The sequence below is a fragment of the Teleopsis dalmanni genome, chromosome 1 (assembly GCF_002237135.1).
Source record: "Teleopsis dalmanni isolate 2A chromosome 1, ASM223713v2, whole genome shotgun sequence".
NCBI lineage: Eukaryota > Metazoa > Arthropoda > Insecta > Diptera > Diopsidae > Teleopsis > Teleopsis dalmanni.
Window position 1 is genome coordinate 184,110,637 of NC_051846.1, and position 25,356 is coordinate 184,135,992.

General features: G+C 29.1%; 2 protein-coding genes across 2 annotated transcripts; both read left to right on the top strand.

Annotated features, from left to right (window-relative positions):
- On the top strand, positions 1-6,980 carry LOC119670646 (dynein intermediate chain 3, axonemal-like). The gene is made up of 10 exons (XM_038080997.1): positions 1-117; positions 567-701; positions 775-1,442; positions 2,437-2,596; positions 3,107-3,244; positions 3,318-3,370; positions 3,440-4,534; positions 5,762-5,937; positions 6,001-6,203; positions 6,311-6,980. The coding sequence occupies exons 1-10, from the start codon at positions 53-55 to the stop codon at positions 6,942-6,944; spliced, it is 3,327 nt and encodes a 1,108-aa protein (XP_037936925.1). The 5' UTR covers positions 1-52; the 3' UTR covers positions 6,945-6,980.
- Positions 6,981-18,178: 11,198 nt separating this feature from the next.
- LOC119670647 (protein obstructor-E) lies at positions 18,179-25,356 on the top strand. The gene is made up of 4 exons (XM_038080998.1): positions 18,179-18,423; positions 24,259-24,450; positions 24,536-24,739; positions 24,917-25,356. Exons 1-4 carry the CDS (start codon positions 18,372-18,374, stop codon positions 25,171-25,173), a joined length of 705 nt encoding a protein of 234 aa, XP_037936926.1. The 5' UTR covers positions 18,179-18,371; the 3' UTR covers positions 25,174-25,356.

The window sequence follows — 25,356 nt, forward strand, 5'->3', positions numbered from 1 at the left end:
GAAAATTCATATACTAAGAATTAAATTTGAAAATAAATATTAATAAAGCATAATGGAAGAATCAGGTTCTCAAACGGCCTTAGAAGAAGAGGAAGAGAATGCATCAAATCTTTTTAGGTAAGAGCATACATATCATTAATTCAATTTTTATAATATATCATATAATATATGATCTCTATTTGATATCAATTTTCCGGGCACACCTATTTGATAACGAATTTTAGAAAAAGTTATTGTAAACAACTTTTTCCATTACGCTGTATAACAATAACGTTTAGTTATTAAATGTAGCGATTTGCAGTTAATGTCATTTGATATAATGACAATTGGATGTCTATTTGTTGTTATCCATCGTTTGTGTAATCTGCGCCAAAACTACATATACTAGTTTATGGTAGAAAGCGTCTCAATTAACTTCTCTCGATATCTTGAGAAGTAAATTATATAAACATATAGCATAGTGGAAAAAGTTGACCTCCTAAAATCCATTGCCAAATCAGCTTACCTGGTAAATTAAAGTCATCCATGATCTCAAAAGTCTTATTAAATTTATTGGTTATTTTAAGTTTACCAAAACCAGGTATTGCGGAGTGGGCGCTCCCTCAATCGGAAGACGATGATTTTGAGGCTCATACATATGATGTCGAAGAAGCACTCAATTATATATACAATTTGCCAAGTTGCAAACTCATAATGATCAGGTAATATATATAAAAATATATATAAAAATTAACTTTAAATACCATAAATAATTGTTAATCCATTATTTCATAGACCAGAAGTACAAACGGTGTTGGATATTGTAGTTGGTATAAATGTTAACCAACGATTTCCTTGGAAGCAACTTAAATATGAATATATACGTGATAGTTTAATTGATTATGTTGATAAAGGTCCAGCATTATACGCGGCATTTCAAGATTTTAATCCTGAAGATTATGTATTGATTGGTTATGCGCCATTATTGACCCAAAACTCAGAACATCAAACAGAAGCTGATCCATTTGTTATATTTTTCGATTCTCAGGATACTAAATTAGCATTGTCTGTTATACATAGTATTGAATTATATGAAGACTGGATTGCTCATAAACATCAAATTAAGAAACCAAAGCGTTGGGTATCATTAGGTAGCGAAAATGAAATAAATCTAACATTACAGCAACGTTATATTAAACCAGTCGATGTGGAAATACAAAGTGTTTATCCCCCAACTATAACAAAAAACAAAGAGTTCACATTTCGTAAATGTGCAGACACACGTGATGGTTATGTGGAATTAATACCACCTGAAGGGGTTAAGTTCGATAATGTTACCAGAAAACGTATTACAATTGGTATACAATCTGCACCACAACTTATTGATCGTGAACAACTTACTGATCCTACTTTTCCGAATAATATGTGGACACAATATTTATATGAGATTGGAGAGGAAGATGGTAAGTTTTCTTTTCTATGAACAAAAATTTACAAATAGTAAATAGTACAAATAGGTGCATTATAGTAAAAGTTGTAATTAACTAAAGTAGGATTTCTAGTTTAAGGACGCTCCAATTTGGCAATGAGTTTACGTAAAGTCATCTATTCTAACCAATTATACTATACTTGTTGTTAATTGTTAGCGGCAACTTTTAACTTCGATATCTCGAGAGCTAAACTTTGTCGGTGTAGAATATAGTGTAGAATAGTAGACTTCACTTAAATATCTACCGGAGATTGTCGGCATAGAACACTGTGGAAAAAGTTGCTTAGAATAGAAGACTTTACTTAAATCTCTACCGGATTTGGTTGTTTCAGAAATTTGGCAGTATTAAATATCAATATACCCAGATGGTGTATGGCGATATCTACGATTAAACTATAATGCATCAGACCTCAAAGGTCTAAATTAAATCGATTTAATACAAGCTACATCTATTTAAGCTAAACAATAAGAATGGAGTTTTTATCATAAGTTAAGTTATTGTAACTTTAAGAAATAGCAATTACTATATATGATATTAAAACCATTCCTAATATAATAATATTATATATATTTTACAATATATATAATGACTGTTAAATACATGTTATTTTATCAGAACACTTTTTGACATAGCTAAGATGACCAATTAACATTTAATTAAAAATTCATAACATATTAGTTCTTTTTAAGAACCTCATAGTTTCTTTTTCTAGATGTATTATTAAATTAGTGTTACATACATAACATAGAAAACCTTAAGGAATACCTTAAGGAATTCCTTAAGGACATTAAGGAATAATTAATATTTAGTTTAACTTTAAGAAAATATTAGAAAAGTTAAGGTTCTTTTCCCTTTCTGTATTTTACTATTATATTTACTGTACCGATTTTTTAGCAGTTCTAGAAGTATATATTCTATATAATGATTTTAAACTAAAAATTCACTTCCAAACTTTTTTTTAATATAGACTTAGATGTTTCCTCCGAAGATGAAGAGGCTAAAGAAAAAGCTCAAACTAGCAGACCGGCATCTCCAGAAGTAGTTGTACCTAAACCGCCGCCAGAAATGTCTCCTCAAATGAAATTATTATTAAGCACTCTAGAATTTAATCAAGTGGATATGTATAGGTAATACATAATACATAAGGTTTAAAAAGTTAATTTTACATTGCTAAAATTAAATCTCTACGATTAATTGTACGATTATAACTATAATTAATTAATTTTACAGCTCGGTTTATGATTTCTTTCTAATATAAACACAGCAAGTTAATTTGTTAATAAAAACTTTCACAGCAAATTCATAAAACTTCAAGGTTAAACCTACGAGTCCAATACGGTTTTGGATCAGTTTTTTAATGAACACTGACTCTGAGCTCTGGCAGCGTATGGGTTCAACTCTTGGTAGTTGTAGTCTCAAATATAATTAACGCATAATTATACAAAAGATATAATTTTAAGACCACCGTTGATAGATATTTGACAATATTCGAAACAGCTGTATGGTCAACCAAGAATTCAACTAATTAAAAATAATAAAAAATTTTTGTTTTTGCAATTCACTACTCTTATATAATCCTCTGTTCTTATATAATATTATTTTATATTTGCTTAAAGTTTTTGATCTTATTTTTTTAGAAATGATTACACCCTAATGCAAGGTGATCCGGTGGATGTCTATATTACTCCAGAATTGGAGGAAATATTTTGTTTTGCAGATATTGCTAAGAGTCAAAATCGATTTGTTTGCAGTGCAGATTGGTATCCACATTTATCGTAAGTCTGGAGTACATTATCATAAGTTTTACATAATATCTATTAGTTTCAATTTTATTATTTAATCAAACAGTGGAATATTGGCAGTATCTTATACGTTTAGTACAGCTTGCACTTCGGAAACAAGTGAGTATTAAATCCGAAAATATTTTACTTTAAAAATTTTAATTTTATTAACCAAAACTATTTTTGTAGTACCAAAAAAATATAGTAGCGTTAAGCGTGCCATTATGGAGCCAAATCCTATACTATTGTGGAGTTTTTCTGATAATCTAAATTACAAACTACAATTTGATTCACCACTGGAAGTCACTCACTTATCATTTAACCCATATGATGGTAACTGTTTGCTAGGAGGTGCAAAAAATGGACAACTCATATTATGGGATCTACAAAACCGTATTGATAGTCTGGAAGATACGGTAATAATGACAACAGCACAAATTCGTTACCAAAATATCATGGCGGAATATTTGAAACATACTATTGACCTTAATGAGGAACATCGCGTAATGCGTGCAGCTACTTCAGCTCTAGAGTATTCTCATACGGATGCAATAACGGGCATTTATTGGATGAGCCGAAATTTTTACATTAATGCATATGGGAAAATTTTTGTCGATCCTATGCAAAGTAGTTCATATAATTTTTTTGTTACTTGCTCTTTGGATGGTGGTATTGCATTTTGGGATTTCAATGCACCACCGGACAAGAAAGTCAAACGAACAATTAGAGCTAATTTACCCAAAGCTCTACTCAAAAGCGAATCGGTACACAAGAATAAAAAATTTAAACCCACTTATAAATTAAATTATAAAGAACCTATAACAGGAATTGTCGGTGATACGTCACAATTTCAATTAACGGTTTTAGATCATCGTAGATTACGTAGAAATAAAATTAATTATCGCATAGCGCTAACTCCAAAGGATCCACCAGAAATGCGGCAAACATTTATTATATCAACACTATATGGTCATGTTGAAAAAATTAATTGGGTTGGAGTGTTCAATGATACTGATGAGGGAGAGAGAGTTTCATCTGTGGCAAGTTTCGCAAGAGTGCATGATGGTCCAATAGTTGCAACAAAAACTAATCCATTTTTAACAAATATTTTTGTAACTGTTGGGACTACTGTATTTGCTGTTTGGAAAGCTGAGTTTCATACATCACCAATTTTATGGCGAAAACGTCCTAGCGATTTAACTTCAGCTGCTTGGAGTACAACTCGACCGTCAGTATTGTTTATCACACGTGCAGATGGAAATTTAGAAGTTTGGGATATTCTAGGTAAGTTTTTGTTATATGAGATAATAAATGATAGATTGATAGATAGATAACACAGATAACAGCGTGGTATTACTCTTACCTATGGTATATAAATGTCTTTTTTTAAATCTTTATCTAGGTAAGACAACGCTTACTTTTGATAGTTCAAGAAAGTAGCATCACTAATTGATGTGGTTCAGAATTATATGCGAGATGGAATAATTGATTAAGTCGACTATGTTTTAATCTGAAAAGCTATAATTAAGGCTACATCAGCAATAAAACTGTTAGTAATTGATAGGTTACAGTTAGTATTTTGTTATACGCCGACCAAAATTGTTTTAGTAAATTTCACATTACCTTAGGCAGTCACATTTTCTGCCTAGAGATAGGAAAAGCGGGTTCAATTCTAAACCATATTTTTGTAGACATACAGTCTCGAATAAGAAATCGACTTCGCACCGATGTAGCTTCTTTTGCTTTAGTTAGGTAAGTACCTACTTCGCAGAGTACTGTCTGAGCGATGAATAACAAAATCAATTTATAAGGCCTCACAGGGTTCAGCAGTTATGGATATTGAGTGCAGTTTAAAGCACAGCGGACTTTGATGATTTTTGAAATGTACGATTAATTTTGTTACATAGTATTATGTATAATAACAACTGGAAGTTTTGATATATACAGATTTAGGAATATCACATAAAGAGGACTAACTTGGTTCCAGAAAGACTAAAATCAACGAAGGGTGTTATGATGTAGTTGCAGAGCCAACATTTTGTCGAGGCAGGAATAGATACATACTATGTCTTCGCTACAAAAACATCTACCAACATAGTGCGCTCGCTTGGAGAGATTATGTTTAGAACATGGACAATATGAATTGAACCCAAATGGATGGGTTCAATAAAAAACAATACTTAACATAAAATCATAGACTTCAGATCTATGATTATCGAATATATCAGAGATATTCGTATACACGAAACGTTAGCTTATATCGGATAACCCGACTTGAACAATGTAGAAAATCTGTCAGTTTTTCTTATTTTGGCTATTATTTGAGAGCCAGGGTAGAAGGACTATTTATTTATTCTTAAAATGTGCAATAAGTTTAAAAGAATAATGTACTTGTATTCATTATTGACTTAACTTATTTTGTTTGATTTTGAAATATTCTTACTTAAATATATCGCACCACAATACATAATGCAAATCATTTATAATAGCCAAATTCTTTAAAATTGTTAGCACGAGACGATGAGCCTTGCTTTAATGATATCATGGGTGGTGGATGTGTAACTTATGTAATAGAGCATCCTCCAACTGAACCAGAAAAATTACTTGGTATAGGAGATTATAACAGCAGTTTTCGCATGGTGAAACTACCGCCTGGATTCTACTATGCTATGGAAGGTGAAGAGGACGTAAGAACTTCTATTAAATTATGTTCTTAAATTTATGGAAAATATAAAGGTGTTTTTTGTTAGAAATTTGCGGAATATATCGAAAGGCAAATTGAACGTAAGATAGCAATGCATGCTTGGGAGAAAAAATATTATGAGGAAAATCAAGATATAATAGAAGCCAAAAAAAAAGCTAAGATGGAAGCGCTGAAAGAAATGGAAAGAGTGGAGAAACAAAAGTTGTTGGATGAACAACGCAGACTTGTAGAAGAAGCAGAAGAAAGGAGGTCTGTTAAAATTTTTGAACAGACATTTCAGTATAAGTTTGAACAATGTCTATTCAAAATTTACATTCAAATATTGGTATAAAAAATATTTTTTATATGTTTTACAGAGCACAAGAAGCTATGATTCATGAAAGCTATCCAGAGCGTATGAGAAAGCAATGGGAAGAGTTGAATTTTAAACGAATGCTAAATATTCTTATGTCGCGTAAAAGGATGAATGCAGAAAAGTTACGTATTGAAACACAATTAGAGAAAGAACGTTTGAAATATGAAGCTGATAAAAAAGAAAAAGTTAAGCAAGCCTTGGCAGATTGTGCCGAAGAACTGGCAAATTTACGTTCTCGTCTGTTACCAACTGAAAAAGCTCACGAAGGGCACTTTGATTCAGTGAAAGAAGGTTGCGAACATATATTGGATGTGTCTGATGATTATGATACTATAGCAGAGCAGGCGAAAGAAGAACTTGATTCATATGAAACATTTGAAGAAATGGATTATGTACAATTTATGAAACGTGCTCGCCAGCGGCGACAATTATTGAATCAATCGCTCGGTAGTCCTACCGATCGTATGGAATGGTTTGAGGAAGCGAAAGCGAATAACACGTTGCGTGATGTCAATTTCGGTTATGAATGGTTCATTAATGCACAAATGGAATTAAATGAGCGTTTGGCTGCGGAAAAACACTCTTCTGAACCCGAACCAGAACTCACTCCCAGTGAAAATTATGACGACATTTAACTGATATTTAAAATTTTTATTTTTTATTTTGAATTATTTTATTTAATTAATTATTTTATTTTGTTAATTTATTTTTTTTCTATATTTTTTGTTTTGTTAATAGCTTATTAAAATTTCAAATATTTCAACTATTATAAAAAGAAATAATTGTACCTATATTAAAAATAGTAATTTTATATTTTGGTTGCCATAATAATTTATATATTTTATATATACTATAATATAACTATATTTAATATTATAAATTTTATCTTATTATTCTATTTAATCTCTCGTCTCAGTGATTTTATTAGCTTTTCGTCAAATTAAAAATATAAAATAATTCCGTTAAAATATTGTGGCAACTCTCTGCACATTTTGGGTGTACTGTTCTTTATGACGAGTGTACATTGGAAGGTACGTGATAGAAATTTTAAAGACGCATGCTTTCTTAATTATTTAATGAACTCTTCGTACACACTATACGTACTTCGTTTAATTTTTTTTGTTTTGGAAACTCAGAACGGACTGGAAATATCAATTTTGGTAGAAGAAAGAAAGTTGTTAAACTGAAGTCTTCGCATATTTTTATTATAACCTTAATCTATTTTGGGTTACTTTCAAAATGATTTAATATAATAACTAATGCTAAAAAAAGTATGTAAACTATAGAGTGAACTAAAAATTAATTTTTATTAACTGAATTCTTGGCCTGAGTACACTGTGGTTGTGAAGAACTCCATATATTCGTATTTAGTTATTTTTGGTGATATTTGGAACATCTATTATGAGCTGGTTATCGATAGATTTGATCTTGAATATTATTATATACTTTGTACTTCAAAAATTTATATTTAAATCAACTCTGTTCTCAATCTGGTACTAAATAAAAAAATAATCAATCTATTCTTTCCATCACTCCGTACAGTAGCCATATTTTTGTAACACCAATCACAAGGTTTATATCTCATGGTTACCTCTCAACTACCTTCAACAGTTTAATTTCTCTCTTCAGTACTGTCCTCGCTTATGCATTGGCTTAATTTTTACTTTTCCTTGATTATAGCATTAGGATTCTTAGCACATAGACATTTGTGTTCAAAACTTCTAAAACGTGGTTTTTCAAACGGTGATTTTTGATGCTTTCCATTAAATGTGTCAAAAATAATATTCTATAATGAAAAGAATACTTCTACACATCCCCTATGTTGGACAGAAGTTATGACGAAGTAATGGGACTCATTTCCCAGTCTTGTTAAGCAAACATAGATAAATCATCATGTTATGAAATATTAATAGTACTTATTGAATATTTCAGTAAAAAGACTTCGTTTTATTCTGCTCTTCTGCTTACATGTAGAGAAAGTGCTCCTTACCTACATTGTTTCTACATCCATTAGAATATCCCAAATTTTATTTTATGTGCTTGGTTGAACTAAATATTACTACGTTTTAAGCTTCGTTTATTGCTCTAGAGCAGATTTCCTATCCCTCTAAAGACTTCCAAATTATTATATATCTCCCTTAACAACCAAAATGATCCCATATGGGGCACATACTCCACGTTAAAAAACATTGCTCCAGAGTAATATTCCGAACGTATTTTCTTTGTATCTTACTGGGACAGTTATAGTAAGTTTAACTAAAGTAGAGAGCATTTTAGTAGTGGTGCAACTCCTTATATGTGTAGCACATTAATTCTAATTACTTGAAGTAAAAAAGACCTCCTTATAATCATAGTTTTCGAATAAACAGGCAATATGTGAAAAAAAAAAAGGAGATAGCATGATATAGCAATTGCCTAAAGATAGCATAATTGCGATTGAGTCCTAAACTAAATTATTCAAGGTCTCACACTTTATATTAATATATATTATATCCGTACAATATTTTTATATTAATATTGAAAAAATTTTTTTATTTCTAATGACTAACTATAATTAAATATATTAGTACACAAGTAGTAATATTTTTTTTGTTTATTTGCTCATTTAATAATACTAAGAATTTACACTTTTACTTCTTTGTCTTCTATTTGTTGTTTGCATTAGGAAGGTTTAAATTAATTTATTATTATTAACAAAATTATACTCAATACACGCTGAGAAATGTAAGTCTTTATATTTCTTATTAATTAGCATTCCATTTAACCGCAATGTGAAACTTGTAGAACCTGTCCGGCAAATTCTATTTCACTAACTTACTTATTTACTTAACTTGACGTATATAAACTGAAAGTATACACTAAAAAAAAACAGTGTCAAATTATAAACAATAAATATATTTTTGTAATGCTAATAAGTTTTATGGGAAAAATCTCTCGTTTCAAGACAGCAATAAGGGTGTTTGGGAAAGGATGACTAAGGTAAAAATGGTTATCTATTCATTCGTAGCAAGTTAACATTTTTTTATTTATCAAACTGATATATTAAAATCTCAGTTTTTGAAACTTAACCCATATCTAGATGTATAGGAGACAAACGGATTACAGATTTCAGATCAGTAAATCTGAATCTAATTTATTCAAAACCGTTAAAAAAACTAGAAAAGAGTATTTAGCATTGCATAGAATTATAATTACGAGATAGTAGTAAGAAAAAGATAGTAATATACTGCAACCCAATAGATTTGATGTGCTTATTCCAATCCAATTCAATTACTATTCAATAAAGCTGTTGACTCCGGTTTACTATTTAAAAAACTAGCCATTGATTCGTATTAGCTAACATATCGAACTATTTTCTCAAGAACCCTACTCACTATATTTAAGTTCGATTATTTATCGCAATTCGTGATAATTTCCAATAAAGAACAGATAATGATTATTGTTAATGATTATTTTAAAGACTTCTACACATAAAACTTCAAGAAAAATATATAATCAATATATTCAAAATTAATATTAAATGTTTGTATTTTTTTCATAGATCTAACACATCTACTTTATATAAGGTTATATATTAAATACGATCAAGTATTATTTATTCATTTATTCTCTTCAATTTCTATATATATTCTGAATTACAAACGTTACAGAGTATACAAATCTGTCTGTATATAAGGCTATTCTAGGTTGTACCGACGATCCCAAGGGATCCACTTAGCCCCATAGGCCCATTGTGTTACCATATAACTTAAAACTTAAGGGATAGAATCACTTAGAACCTTTGGCAAAGCTCATAATGCTATTTAGAGGGAAGTGTTGCAGTTCGCGAAAATTCTCGAAAAAGAAATCTCTTAAAGTGATAAGGCGGCGCCGCGCATGTGCTATATAGAAGCAAAGTAGATGGAAGGCACTTTCATCGTCCTCTCTACAACTACGACAGGTATGGTTAAAAGGAAGATTTAGTCTATTTGCATGGGTCTGCATATAAAAAGCAGAATAAACTTATAATATATTTATATGAATTTAAAATACCATTAAGTATAACTTTTTTTATCTTATATTTTTATCTTATTCCTATCTTTTTCTCTCGCAATCTTTTCACCTTCAAAGGTGAGATATACGTATGGGTACCTATATATATACCAGAAAGAATATATAACGTATGAGTTTTTTTTAATAGTGGTAATAATCATTACCATTATAATTGTATAATATTTATATAATATATTCTAATTACTTTAAGTACAATCATTTAAATTTTTTTTATTTTTATTCTATAACATTCACAATATAATTATTTTATTTTGTTAAAATTCGTTTTAATAATTGTTTTTTTCGGTGTACTATTTTATTGTAAGTCTGTTGATTATTTTTTTTTTTTTAAGTTAAGAGTAAAAGTTTTTTGTTTTAAATTTACAAATGTTTTTTGTGCCGGTTTCATCTTCAAGGACAGCATCTTTTGCTGCAATCAATTAAAGATAATCGCGGCTGAATATATTTTTATGTTTTATAAATTATGTATGAAATGTTACTTAACTTTCAACAAAAAAAAAACAGGATTTTTATTGGTTAAATTATTTTTTTTCACGAACTAACAAGCACTGGACCATGTTGACATATTAACCTTTGCATTAAAAAATTCAATCTATAGATAGTCACATTTCTTTAAAGGTGATCTAAATAAACCATTCAAAATATTTTGTTTCAAAAATAAAAAATTGTAGAGATTTACCCAAGGGTGATCATATAGATTCTTATGGAGATAAATTAACATTAAGTAGGGGTATTAGTATTATAAGGTATCAAGATATACCTACCATCTGCTCAAAGAGTATCAAAAGTTTTGTTGTTTGTTAACTACTCCTTAAGTAATAGACCTTTTTCAAAAATTTTTTTTCGTTATGTTGGTACACCCTTTCTTGACATATGGTACAAATTTGAGCACCATCTGTCAATTAGTTTGTTTACAGCAGCTGTTAATGTGAGACCACCTAAAGTGCATTCAGCGATTTTTACTATGGAAAATTCTTTTTGTACGCGATTTTTTGAACAAACGTGGCACCAATGTCATCGCTCAGGCACCATATTCGCCAGATCTGGCACCGTGACACTTTTTTCTGTTCCCGAAACTCAAATTGCCCTTTCGTGGTAATCGTTTTGAGTCGATTGAATCGGTAAAAGAGAATTCGCCGAAGGAACTAAAAGCCATACCTGCACGGGCCTACGAAAAGTGTATGGAAGATTGGGTTAAGCGTTGGCATATGTGTATCGGTTTAGAAGGAGCATATTTTGAAGGAAATAAAATAAATTGGGAATAAAATTTAAATTTGTGTTTTATTTACAAAATCCGGGTACTTTTTGAGCTGGAGGTATGTACATATTTTTATGTAATGTTCTCATCGTTTAGTTTCATTAAAAATTTTAGCATAGTCGGGGATTTGTTCTTTCAAAATGTATGAAAAGATATGACAACTGTTTCCACTGCAACTAAAACTACTTATGTTAATGAAATTAAGATTTGGTCGTTTCCATTGAATTATGGATGTGAAATAGCTTGTTTGTTTAAATTTTACGTATAAAACAAATGATAAATATTTTAAATTTTAGTAATTTTCCTTGTGGGATATTTTTTTTATGGACTGCATTCGTCATTTTTCGCATTAAATGAGTTGATTTATTTATAATGAGCTTATTTGTTTGATAAATCAATAACAGCATTAATGGGCAAAACTACCTAAATGGGACCCAATGGAAACATGGTATTGACCTGTTAGCGTCAGGTTTTATAAATGATATATACCTAATATTAAAATGACTTGCGAGATCTATATACCCTCGGTTAATATGGTACTCTTGATGCAGCTCCCTTAGCCAATTCGTCTGCAACTTTATTGCCATCCAAACTGTTATCAGCAGGTATTCAATTTGAATCATTTGGTTTTTTGCATCTAAGTTTCTTAAGATGTTGACTATCTCTCAAACCAGTTGACAGTTTGTCGAGATTAGAATCTTAAGCTTTAGTGGTTGTTTGATTGTCAGACATGAGTATTAATCTCTTGTGTACTTAGCTTTCTGTTTGGAGCTACCTATCGAGGTTGTTTGTCAGACATAAAGATTATTCTTCTGTGTACTAAGTTTCCTGACAGTTGCTATCTATGGATATTGAACCTTGAGCTTTAATAACTGTTTGCTTTCCAGACATGACGGTTATTGTCCTGTGTATTTAGTTACCGGACAGTAGCTGTCTACCACATAATATATCACAAAGGTCTTGTTCATTTTAGTTTCTTTTGATAAAGTATTACTAAGTCTTACAATTCAAACCCAGATTAAGTCACTTTTCAAAACTTAATACTATTTTATCTATTCATTTGTTAATACTCAAACTTTATTACACCAAGACCCAACCAATCATTCAGTATCTGGAACACTACAAATTATTTTTATCTTGCAGATTTTGAAACGAGTGGAGTATTTCTCCATTGCAAATATGAACAATTGCGAATTACGAGTAAAAATTATTTCATTTATTTACAAATTTACACATTTTTAAAGTAAGATTAATGATTGCATTAATATTTCACTTATTGATTTTGAAGTGATTGACTGAAAATGCAAATGCCACTTGCGAAAATCGGTCAAACTGAGATGAAACCATGTAAAATATTTGAAAAATGATCTTACGAATTTATTGCACTAAAATCGAAAGCGATGATGTAAAAATCGATAAGTGTGTGCAGATTTGCAAATAATAAAATTTATATTAAAATTTTGTTTCAATTAAATTGTTTTTCTTAAATCTTCCTTTCAGATAAATTTTTATTTGTTGTTCAAAACTTAAAAAAAAGTGAGTCAATTGCATTCGAACTAACAAACAAACTTCAACCTACAACGCAGCTCAAAGCAGAAATTTGTATGTCGTCCGCGTATCTGTGATTCAAATCGAAATCGAACGTGGTGAAGACGGGCTGCCATGGAGCCGAGATGAACCTCAAATGTGAGTTAAAATTTTTTATTTGATTTTCTATCAAAATGTGAGCTCTTTTACATGTTAAGCAGCATTTCGAATTAAGTACATAAATTGTTTAAATTTCCATTATAACAACATAATTTCAATAATGGATTTGTAGATACTTAAGAGGCGTGCGCAGTTCACTTTACAAAGTAGGTAAAGTAAAAGACTTTTATGAAATTTATTTATAATTTACAGATCGTAGCTATACAGCGTATTAATTGGGGTTCATTTAACATATAGAAATAATTCAATATAGAAAACATATCATGGAGGATTGTCCATAATTCTTCACATGATCACAGATCATATTGCCAATTTTACACAATATTAATACTTCTTTTTTTAGGCTCTCTTCTCTTCTTTATTGTCTGTATTTTTCGTGATATTCCTCAGTCTAGGAATAATGGCTTCTCTATTCCTTACCGCAATCTACGTCATAAATATCTGCGACTGACAACTACTGATAGGAAACTGAAGGAATAAAAAGATAATCTTCATCTGTAACAGTCAGGCAGCTATTGAAACATTGGGCTCCATCTTCACAAGTACTCTACTAGTTTAGGAGATGTTTATGAAACCTGTCAGCAAGAAATTTCAGTGAATATCCAGAATTTCCTACCAGTTATATTCCCTTGGATACCTGCAGTCGCTGTTATTGATGTCAATGATGTTGTGCACAAATTGGCTAAGAAAGCTGTCTCAAGACAACGATATGCATTAGAGCGAAGTCACGGAATCAGTAATAAATTATTTTATAACCATAAAGCATGACCCTATCACAGAGTTTACCAGACAGGTCAGTCATAAATAGTCTAACAGGGGTAGATAGCGCAGTACCAAGCATATAATTCCGATAATATTCTAAAAATACCTATTAAATCTAAACAGATTGGATGGAAAAAACAATGACTCAATCATTAATTATTAGTTAATCACTCAATCATCAGTGATAAATGGTTGCTTTATTCTAAACATACCTAAGTTGCGGTGTAACCCATTAGATACCAATGAGTAAAGACTATGTATGGAAGAGACTTAAATATTCTTAAATATCCGAAGAGTATTCATTTAAGCATCTTTAAATACTCTTAGAATATGCCACGTTCTAAAACAACATAGATGTAGAACTCTTAAAAAGAATTGGTGTACAAATCTGAATAGTCACACATTGATCTGGAGAAGATTAATATGTTTACCTGGATTCAGCAATGCCTGATAGACGAGCTATTAGTAATAAGATCTTTCACTCGAAAACAATATCAGTATTAAGAAATAAAATCGTGTTTTTTTCGATATTTACATTTTCTTAAAGAAAACCCCATTAAATATGCCGTTGTCCAACTTGGAACTTTTACTAATTATTAGTGCAATTACCAACGCAGGGAATACAAAAAACAGTTTTAAAATGTTGAACTGCTAAACTACATTTTAATAAACATAAAAAAGTAGAGAACTTGAAATAGATTTACAGAACATTATACTGGAACAGATTAAACATATTAGGTACTTACTTTCTAGAGAATCTTAGACAGCTACGTAAGTTCTACTTTCATAAAAAATCGTAGGCTGCATTAAAAGTTGGTTTTAAGCCCTTGAAGTTTTACGCGATAATACAATGGAGTGAAAGTTATAAGACAGCGACTATAACCTTAATTTTAGCCTCAAGTGGAAAAGCAAACCATGTATTAGGCAATTAGGAATTCTGACCCCCAGTTAGGTTCCTTTAAGTTATAAGAAAAAAGAAGTATTATCAGCATTAAGAAACACTAAAATATTTACTATATCTATTTAAATTTATATACATTACGCTAAATATATATTTCTATTTTTAAGTAAAACAATAACAGCAGAATGTAATTAAAGTACATAATATAATACATAAAAATATCTTTTTATATAAATAAAAATAAATAGTAGATACATTTTTTTTGTTTCGTAAGAGAAACTACCAAGTAACTAAGGAAAGCATAATTTACTGATATTTTTTATTAAATAAAAAACAATTCACTTTAAAGTACCGACTCCTCCACAAATTTTTTATTTGTATAAGTAAGACAGTTTTATTCTATTGAGTTTCAAATATTACTGGCAAACCTTAAAAATGAATCTACAAAGGTGGGAAAATCAAATGAAAAATGCAAATAAACATTTTATTTTTTTAGTAAACATATAAGTAATACATAATATATAATCTCAATATATATATACATACTCATGGATGAGGAGGTATTTTTTTAACGACATTTATATAATTGTAGTTAATACCAAGAGTATTAACTCATTGCGATTAAAAATAATAGGATTATTTAGTACTAAAAAAAGACAAGAGGTCATAAATAATAATGGCCAATATATACTTAATAAAAGTTGAAAATTTTTTATTAAAAAATGTACCAAAAAAACGCATTTACTACTGAGTAACTTAGACCAGTAGTTTTCAACCCAAGTACTACATCAATATCTTCTCAAAAAATAAATATCATTAAAAATGGATGTACTGGATAATGGATAATAATTTACTGACCAGCGGATGAGAAATTCAGATTTGGAGTAATCTACTTTGTAAATTAATCATGCGAAATTTCTAAACCCATTAAATATGTTTGTGACCGTATACCTGTGAACAGAGCTCTGACTTACTTCGGATTGTATAGCTATAAACATTGATGATAATGAATTCAATTTTATAACGATTTGATTTTCCCTCATACTTTTACTAATTATTTTTAATTATTTCTTTAATTTTTTTTATTTTTTTAAATATTTTTCCCACAAGAAATTTCAATTCCTATTGATAAAATTCTGGCTACACCACTAGACTTACTATTAATGGACATACTAGATTTTCTTATAATAGACATATCTACTTAATGTTATATTACTTATTGTATTAATTAAATCTACAATTTGCTGTGACATAAATAGTTATCACCTCTACTTCTCCAAATTTCTTATTTTAGATATAAATATATAGAAAACACACCAAGGTTTTTATAGTAATTGCTTTAAATTTTTATGTTACAAGACTAACTTTTTTAATATATAATTGAAGATATTGGATTTCGCTTTTTTGTTATTATAAATACTTAAATGAAAGAACTGATGACATATCAAATCAAATCATTTTATGATATCCTAACAGTACTAGATAGGGTATATATACGAGTATATGTAATTAAAGAACTAACATGTAATTACTATAAGCATACACAAAAAATGGCTTATGTAAATAGGCTTTTTAATTAATCTTCGATTTTTGTAATTTTGATCGATCTACTGATATGTTTACTTACAGTGAAAATACTGTTTTCGGAACTCTTACTTTCAGCAACTTTAGTCCTATTAAGAGAAATATATGTCAAAAAGGTTCCAAGTTTATCCACATAATGGTTTAAGAAATTTGAGCATAGAGAAATTGTCCACTTAAATAAGCTGTCACTTTTTGACATATATTATATGTAATATATATGTAATATATTTCACATATAATCACAAGTTACGGTGTATTCATTGTTTGAAGAACTCAGATAAGATTAGATGTAACTTATTGCTTTCACTCTTCTTATAAGGCTTCTTGATTCCATTTGATTTATAATGGTTTCTATTATCTATACACAACAGCTAATATATAAAAACATAAGTCATAAATATACTTTTTACTTATTAGCATTTAGGTACATATACCTAGATAATAGAATCCATTGTGATTTAAATAAAATCAAAAAACCTAATAAGAAGAGTGTTAAGATAGTGATAACACAAGGAAGAATTATTACTCTCATTAGTTTATAATTTCAGTAGATAAACATTCTATATATAATATAAAATACTATTATGTTTACTATATTACCATTAGATCGTTATCAACATTTTTTACTTCTCTCTAATATCTAAGAATTGGCACTCCACTCATCCTTGTGGTGGATGAGTGGAATTATTAATTGAAAAGTAATAATTATAAAGAAGAGGTTAACAAAGCGAGGTCTCGACGCTGGCAAACGAAAAAAATTTATTGTAACTAAAACTGGTACTCTGCCTTGAAGTATCCCGATAAAGTAAAAACGGTCTGGTATAAAAGGGGAATTGTTTTTAGTCCATGCAAATCGGGGATATTATTATTGTCACGATATATAGTAGTGACGATGAGTTCGGTATTTTTAAACCTTTTTCTGCACAAAAACAAAACTTAGGTTTGTGGTAGAATACTTTTAGATATCTCTCAAACACAAGTTCTTTTTAAAGAAGAAGCAGGTTTTAGGGCTCTACGTATATACAAATCGTTAAACAAGAATAGTACACTAATAAATATGGTATATAGATTTAAATTCAATTTAGTTCCACTGACTTTTTACATAAGTAAAGTTTTAGAAATTCTGAAAGATGACTGTACAATATTAAGATATATATATATATATTTTTTATATCAAACTTTAATAATAAAGAATCGTATTAAATATTCTTTAATATATGGATAAATAAGAATTTTACCAAATGACTAATCCACTTGTCATTAGTGTACCTACAAAAAATCTTACCATCTTACCGTTTTATTAACCTTTTTTTGTTGTACATATAATTATTTCAGTGTATTGTTTATTAAAAATATTATTACCATTTGCATTCAACTCACTTCGATTAAATTATTTTTCATATCATATACTTATTGTGTCTTTTTTTCAGATGGAAGACTGGCTTGAAACCTCAGACACCCAAACACATCCACACATCCACACAGCGAACCACAACACATTGACAGCTCCAGCCGTAAAATGGAAATTAACCACACCGCCGCGACTGTTTCCCCATTTCCAAATGTCAGTAAGCGAGGCGAAGTCTTCAAAAGTGAGAGTCTCGTGCGGTGTCTTGGTAGTTTAAGTTTAACCACCGCACGGTTTAGTTAAGTTTTTACACTGAAAAGTTGGAACCGTGGCTCATTAATTGGCAACGATTTTGGACTGATTTTGATATATAAAAATATTTAATATTTTTACTGTGTTAAAGGATATTTAAAAATTATTTTAAAATACAATTATTTTATTATAACAAAATGAGGCAGTTCGTTATTTGTGCCATCGCAGCACTCAGCATAGTGTCAATAAGTGAGTGAATAAAATAATTAATAAAAATATTTATATTTATTTTATAAAATATTATTTCTTTATATATATTTAATATAATGCATTTAATTATATGAAATTTTTTTTTTGTGTGAAATTTAATTTTTTTTTTAAATAATCATGTTTTTCTAAAATTATTTTTGTACTAATTTCTTTTTAAACTATTTAAATTTTTTATTATCTTTTTTAAATTAAAACAAGAAATAAAAAATTTTTTTTGGTGTTGTGAACTTGAAAATTTAACTATTTTAAATTAGTCTTTGTTACTAAATAAAAATTTTATTTTATTTTTCTTTTTTTGATTGACATTGCTCCCATTTCCAGAAATGCCTAACAATTTATGAAATCGAAAGTGTTAAAAAAAATAATAAACAAGTTTTAATGTTGAAAACATTTGTTTATTAATAGGTTTCATTAGGAGTTTAATTATATATGCATTAATTTAAAATTTAAAATTTTACAATCTTTCAAAATAGAAATAAAATATAACATAAAAACAACCGTGGAAAACGAAGTAGGTTTGCTTGATAGTTAAAACCCGGGATCTTAAACTTAGCATGAAAAGGTTAAAGAAACTATAAAAAAATAATTAAAAACCATTTTTTTTTCGCAGAGTAATATTGCCTAATAAACTTCTTTAAATTGCCTATTATAAAAAATATATGTATTTATTTTACTATAATAACACTGTTTTTCATCAACCAATATTATGGGGTTATACTACCGTCTGAGCTAAGAAAAGTTAATTTTAAAATAGATGTGACCTAAAATTACAGTTTACGGTTAGTTTCAAGATAAATATAAAAATAAAATATAAAAATCATTATATTTTGTAGACCAAGTTTTTATTATAATTTTAGACTGTAATTTTCAGATTAGAATAGTGAGATGAAGAAAAAAATTTTATACATTAAAGATATGATTCATGTTATATATCTTCGAAGATGTGATGAAAGGTTGGGTTAGGTTAAAAAGCCGTGTGCTGACATTTATCAGCACTTTGATCGAACACATATATTGTCTATTGTGATGCCCTGAAAGATTTTGCCAGGGAAGCGAGATGCTAACCTTCATATACTATCCTTGTTAAACTATTTGGTTTTCCATATAGCATGAAAGAACACCAATACCTTCATCAACATCTTTGTGAAATACAGATGGAACAATATCTGCAAATGTATTTCAATTGTCTCTAAATGAGCCGAATACCTCTATGTGTATTTCATTGAACTGAATAAAGTTTAAAATTCTGAATAGAAGGTTTCAGGTATCTGGTTTTTCAATAAAATTAATTTGAATTGAATTAATTTGTTTAAGTAAACTAAAAGATACCTTGAAAAATGTTATATTTCACGGTGTACCACAATTCTGTCAAACAAAAAAAAATATTCAGACACATTTTGCGTGCCAATTTTCTTCCAAAAAAATGATTGATCATTAAAAATCTTGACAGAAACCTTGATAGTAAAAAAAAACACAACAGTTATTTTTAAATAAAACACATAACTTATTATATGGAGAAAATTTTAAGAATTACACTGAATCCAACTATATTAGGAGAAAAAAATAAAAATGGATCGAACACGAACCACCTTGCCAACACAGACCCAATGAACGATTGAACTGCAGTAACTCGCTATAGCCGCTAGAAATATCAAGAAATAAGTTGAGCAAAGACATTTCTGTAATTCTATGCAACGTTAAGCTACAGTAGCTAGTTACTGTATGAGTATTTCATATAACTGGACTACATGTAGAATCGTCAACTACTGTAGTGAGACACTACTGTTTAATCGTGCGTTGGGCGTTAGAATAGACATCGACTAGTATGAGACGATGGGTGCTTAAAAAAGACAATGAGATAATAATTTATGTATAACGAAACGTCCATACGGTTCAATGATTTATAACACAAAATTAAGATTAGGAAGATTGGGGATTGAGGAAGATTGGAAACTTTTTGTAGATCACTAGCTAGGATCATAAGTTTATACTATAAATTATTTCTATTTAAGAATATGTCAATAATAATGATAATAATAACTACAAGGTTATTCATTTTGTCGTTCCGAGAGTAAACCCCTAAAAAAACTTATGCTTGAGGTTATTATCAAATTTTTACTTCAATATATTATCAATATATATTATCATTAGATGTAAAATAAAATATCATTCATATATCCTCAATGGTACACTCCATCATAAACTACTGGATCATTTTGCAATAACTTTTGAAATGACAGATGTTCACCTTCAAAGCTTCGAGAGTTTGAGGATTGTGCTCATAAATATATATTTCTGACCCAATTGCATCACCAAAAGTGATATTATACGTTTATAAAATTTCTCGTGTAACAAAGTGAAAACAAGGTTTTGCTGCTTATGCAGTCCTATTGAATTCACAAAGATTTTGAAACCATAACTTCAGTTACACACTTCAATTATAATTCAAAATTATTGACCTATAATTCAAATAATCGGATTTGACAGTTTGTATGACACCTTTTCCAAAAGTATTAGCCTATCTTACCGTAGAACCAAACCAAACTGGACACACCATATAGTAAATATTTATGGATGCAATGGTCCTACAACAGTCACTTGAGTTTATCACTGATGTTACGATTTTGTTGCTTGACATATCCACTTATAACGAAAACTGAGTTTCATTCCTGAAGATTCAATAAAATCTTCATAAAATTTAACACATTTAACACATTCATTGGTTATTTAACGATCCATATTGTAAAGAGATCAATCTTGAAGTAAATACATGTGACAGTACTACTAAACAAAGACCACAAATTAGATAACCCTTTATAAATAATGATTTATAGATATGTGCTAGTTTTTCTCAAAATCTTTGATTTATGAAATATTTAAACTATGATGCAATAATCGTGTACAGTTAATGATATAAGATCGTTAAGAACTATTTTAAGAACTCTTGGAAATAGTTCTTATGTATCGAAACTGTACTACAGCCCAAACATTGACCATTGATATATTTGATTTTTATTTAAAGCACTATTTTTCCTTAAAGAATATATAAATATATCTGTAAAAGTAGGTTTCCACTGTCTAATATTCTTAAAATTTAATAATACTTACGCAGTAAGGCTCTATTAGAGAACTGAACAATTTAGATATTATTTGTCTCTGATTATTTAATGAGATTTTAGAAATATAGTTATAATGGTTTTGTCTTAAATATTTTCTAGGAAAAAATAAATTTATAGTATAGAATAGAACCAATTATACTGGAATACATAATAGATAGGATCTATGCATCCAGTGCCCAGTGAAATTCATACAATAGAATAGAACTGGAATACGTAATAGTTAGGATCTATACTCCCGGTGTACCGTAGACTATATTAAGCAATATTGCATATAGTTTTTAAAGAATCTGTCTATGTATATATATATATATAATAATGATCTACGCCCATTCAGCGTCAAAGACTGTTTTAGGAATAATATTGTTATAAATTTTACTAATTCTGCAATTTAAAAAAAATTGAGATACATCAACTTGAAATTGATTAATTACTTTGATCGTTTAGTTTATCGTTATTTTCAAAGAATAAGCCTATAATAATACTCTTTAATATAATACCTATAGTTGAGGTAGTTTTTAACTTGGCAACTGAAGTCAAAACTTATCCAAGACAAACCGTGAGATACATGCAATCTGCTACTTGTTTGTAACAGGGAAATAGTATCTTATTTAAGAAACGTGTATATGCGGACTAACTACAAAATTATTTAAATTAAAATTGTTAAGATACTTAACGAGTTTTATTAATAATGCAAATTTTTATCTGACGAGTATTAATATCTTAAGAAATATTTTAATAGTATATTGTATCTAAGCAGAGAAAGACATTTAAAGGAATTGCATAAATGATATTTTTCATTGACTCTTAAATATCGCAGTTCATGCCAGACCAGCATGTATATATTAGTGTATAAAGATACTTATATATATAGATATTGTATCTATATCGCTATACGTGTACGTATGTGCACAGATAAGCTCATATGTTAAATGCCAGTTAAACCGGCTAAATGTGAAGCAATAAAAAACCCGTCTTAAAGCAAGTTATCTTGAAGGCTTTTTTGTTAATTTATTTGTGTTAATTTGTTTTCCAATCTTTTTTTCTGAATTTTTGTTTTTTTTTTTGGGTATTTATGGTCTTTACTTGTAGTCTTTTGTGTTATTATGCAATCCTTAAAGGGTTAAGCTTCATGAAATTGTAAATAATTATAGGTGATAAAAATCAATCAAGTGCATTACATCATGTTTGGGAGTATTTATTTTGGCCATTAACAAATGATTTAAAACGTTTTGAAGAAATTTTTGTTATTGAAAATAATTTTTATTTTAAGTGCAACTGGATTCACGGTTTGCCACGTAAAAAGTTCAATGATTGATTTCATTAAAGATGCGGAAAAACTGAAGCCAATTTATTGAACTCTTTCCCAAAACCTTGTTTTGTTTTCAACAGCTTTTTTTTTTAATTCAATAAAGAAAAAAAATTAATTTGAGAAAAGAGAAAATCTGCTTTAAACTGCAAAGATATCAATGCGGCATTTGATGGAAGTAAGTTTCCGGAAATGTGAAGAAAAATCATAAAAAATAATTTACACAAATATTTTTACTGTTAAAAATATTTCAATTATCGTTGCAATTTGCACTTTTAAGTCCATATAATTTTCAACAAATTTTCATTTTATATTAATTTATATTTTACTTTTATATATTGCAATAAACATATTGAAAAAAAATATGAGCTTATAAACCTTCTATTTCTACACATTAGATATAATGAATTCAAGGGCATCTACTGAGACTCAATTAAATGAGAATTTTTGAAAAGTAATTTAAAGCTTATATGAAAGCAAATAATCAAAAAAAAATTTCATCACAATTAGTATAAAATATTTTAGAGGGGTTTAAACCCCAAAGCCCCTTGTACTCTATCCAAGGCACTCTATAAATCCAACACTTTAATGTGATTTTATATTATTCTTCAATATACGATATCTTTCTAGATATTTGTTTTTGTAAATGCAATTATTCATTCATCATCCATCTTCCCACTCGATATGAGCCTTAGTTTCATCATATACCATAATGGATTGTTAAATCTGCACTATAATCGCTGTAGTGCCAAATGAATTTTAGCACGGTTTATAAAGTCCATTCACGCGATACTGTCTATTGCTTCCTCCACTCAATTATGTGCTTGCATTTTTCGTATGTCATCCACTATACAAACGAGTCAATAATAATCAATTATAATCGTCGGTGACTACATTCCATTTTTAGGACAGATCCGGCATATCGGACAAATATTATGAATCTAATAACATTTACTTCTTTCCATTGATCTAAAAGCTCTTGTTTAATTCGTATTTCATAGTCGCCATTTACATCCCGGGCCATTTACAAGTATGTTATAAATCTTATGACATTGTGTTCTTTCGATTAGCATTAAAGCTCTTGATTACTTCTTCTTTTTCTATAATCACCATTTACTTTTCGGTATGGGCTATATATTTGCCGTAAGTTGTTAGAATCCAAACATTTCAGATACATACACTTAAATAGGATAAATCACGGTTTTGAAGATAGTGCATTTAAGATATCGTGACAGCAGTCGCGATTTAGGTATATATATTACATCTGTTTAATCTGTTTGATATTTATACTTTTATTTTATATTATAAAAAGTTAATTCGATAAATGAATTTAAATATACTTACAATTAATTATAATTAATTATTATCTTACTTTACTTCACTTTGCAGATGCTTTTGACTGTCCAAAACCAGATGGTCAATTCGAAGATGAAATCCAATGTGACAAATACTATCATTGTGATGATGGTGTAGCGAAAACAAAGCTATGTCCGGATGGCTTAGTATTTGATCCCTTAAACAGACACGTCAATAAATGCGATCAACCCTTCAATGTAGATTGTGGAGATCGTACCGAATTGCGTAAGTATAACGATTTACTTTAATAGCTGTCACTATATAAAGATAATAATTATGAATTAAAATAACATATTCATTTTTTATATAGAACCACCAAAATCCACCAAATTCTGCCCACGTAAAAATGGTTTCTTCGCACATCCTGACACAGCCGTCTGTAATATATTCTACAATTGCATTGATGGTGATGCTTTGGAAATGAAATGTACTGTAGGTCTTCATTTCGATGAATATAGTGGAACTTGCGTATGGCCAGATACAGCCAAACGTGAGGGCTGTGATGCACCACAGAGTAAGTTCAAAAAAAAAACATATGGATATCAATAAATAAATACAAAAGAGCTAATATAAATTTAAAATATTAGAATGTTATTAAACAATTAAAATATTTATGATAAACCATTTAGTTACGGTTAATGATATATAAAATATTTATAAAATAAAAAACAATTTTTTTTGTATAACACAGAAAAATCAGAGAGCGGTTTCTCTTGCCCTAAGGATAAACCAAAAACCGATGTACACGGTCAAGTCGTAACACATTCCAAATACCCACATCCTACTGATTGCCAAAAGTTCTATGTCTGCTTAAATAATGAGGATCCACGTGATTTGGGTTGCCAACTTGGTGAAGTTTATAATGACGAATCAGAAATGTGTGATGCACCAGAAAATGTAGCTGGCTGTGAGGACTGGTACAAGGATGCTGATGATAAAAAGCCATAAGCACGTTTAGTACATCATAGTCACTACCTACATTAGGACATATCAGTAGTAATAATAATTTGTTATATTATTTTGATTATTCTGTTCATACATTAAGTGCTGAAATCAGTTTATCATTATGGTTTTCACCATGTTCTAGAACATTTGAACTTACTATAATATTATATACATTTAATTTCTTAA

Bases quoted from the DNA above. Each gene is read 5' to 3' on its own strand.
- LOC119670646 (XM_038080997.1), top strand. From the start codon at position 53: ATGGAAGAATCAGGTTCTCAAACGGCCTTAGAAGAAGAGGAAGAGAAT. The intron at 3,371-3,439 runs GTGAGTATTAAA...CTATTTTTGTAG, and splicing joins AGCTTGCACTTCGGAAACAA to TACCAAAAAAATATAGTAGC. The intron at 4,535-5,761 runs GTAAGTTTTTGT...TAAAATTGTTAG, and splicing joins AGAAGTTTGGGATATTCTAG to CACGAGACGATGAGCCTTGC.
- LOC119670647 (XM_038080998.1), top strand. From the start codon at position 18,372: ATGAGGCAGTTCGTTATTTGTGCCATCGCAGCACTCAGCATAGTGTCA. The intron at 18,424-24,258 runs GTGAGTGAATAA...TTCACTTTGCAG, and splicing joins ACTCAGCATAGTGTCAATAA to ATGCTTTTGACTGTCCAAAA. The intron at 24,740-24,916 runs GTAAGTTCAAAA...TGTATAACACAG, and splicing joins GGGCTGTGATGCACCACAGA to AAAAATCAGAGAGCGGTTTC.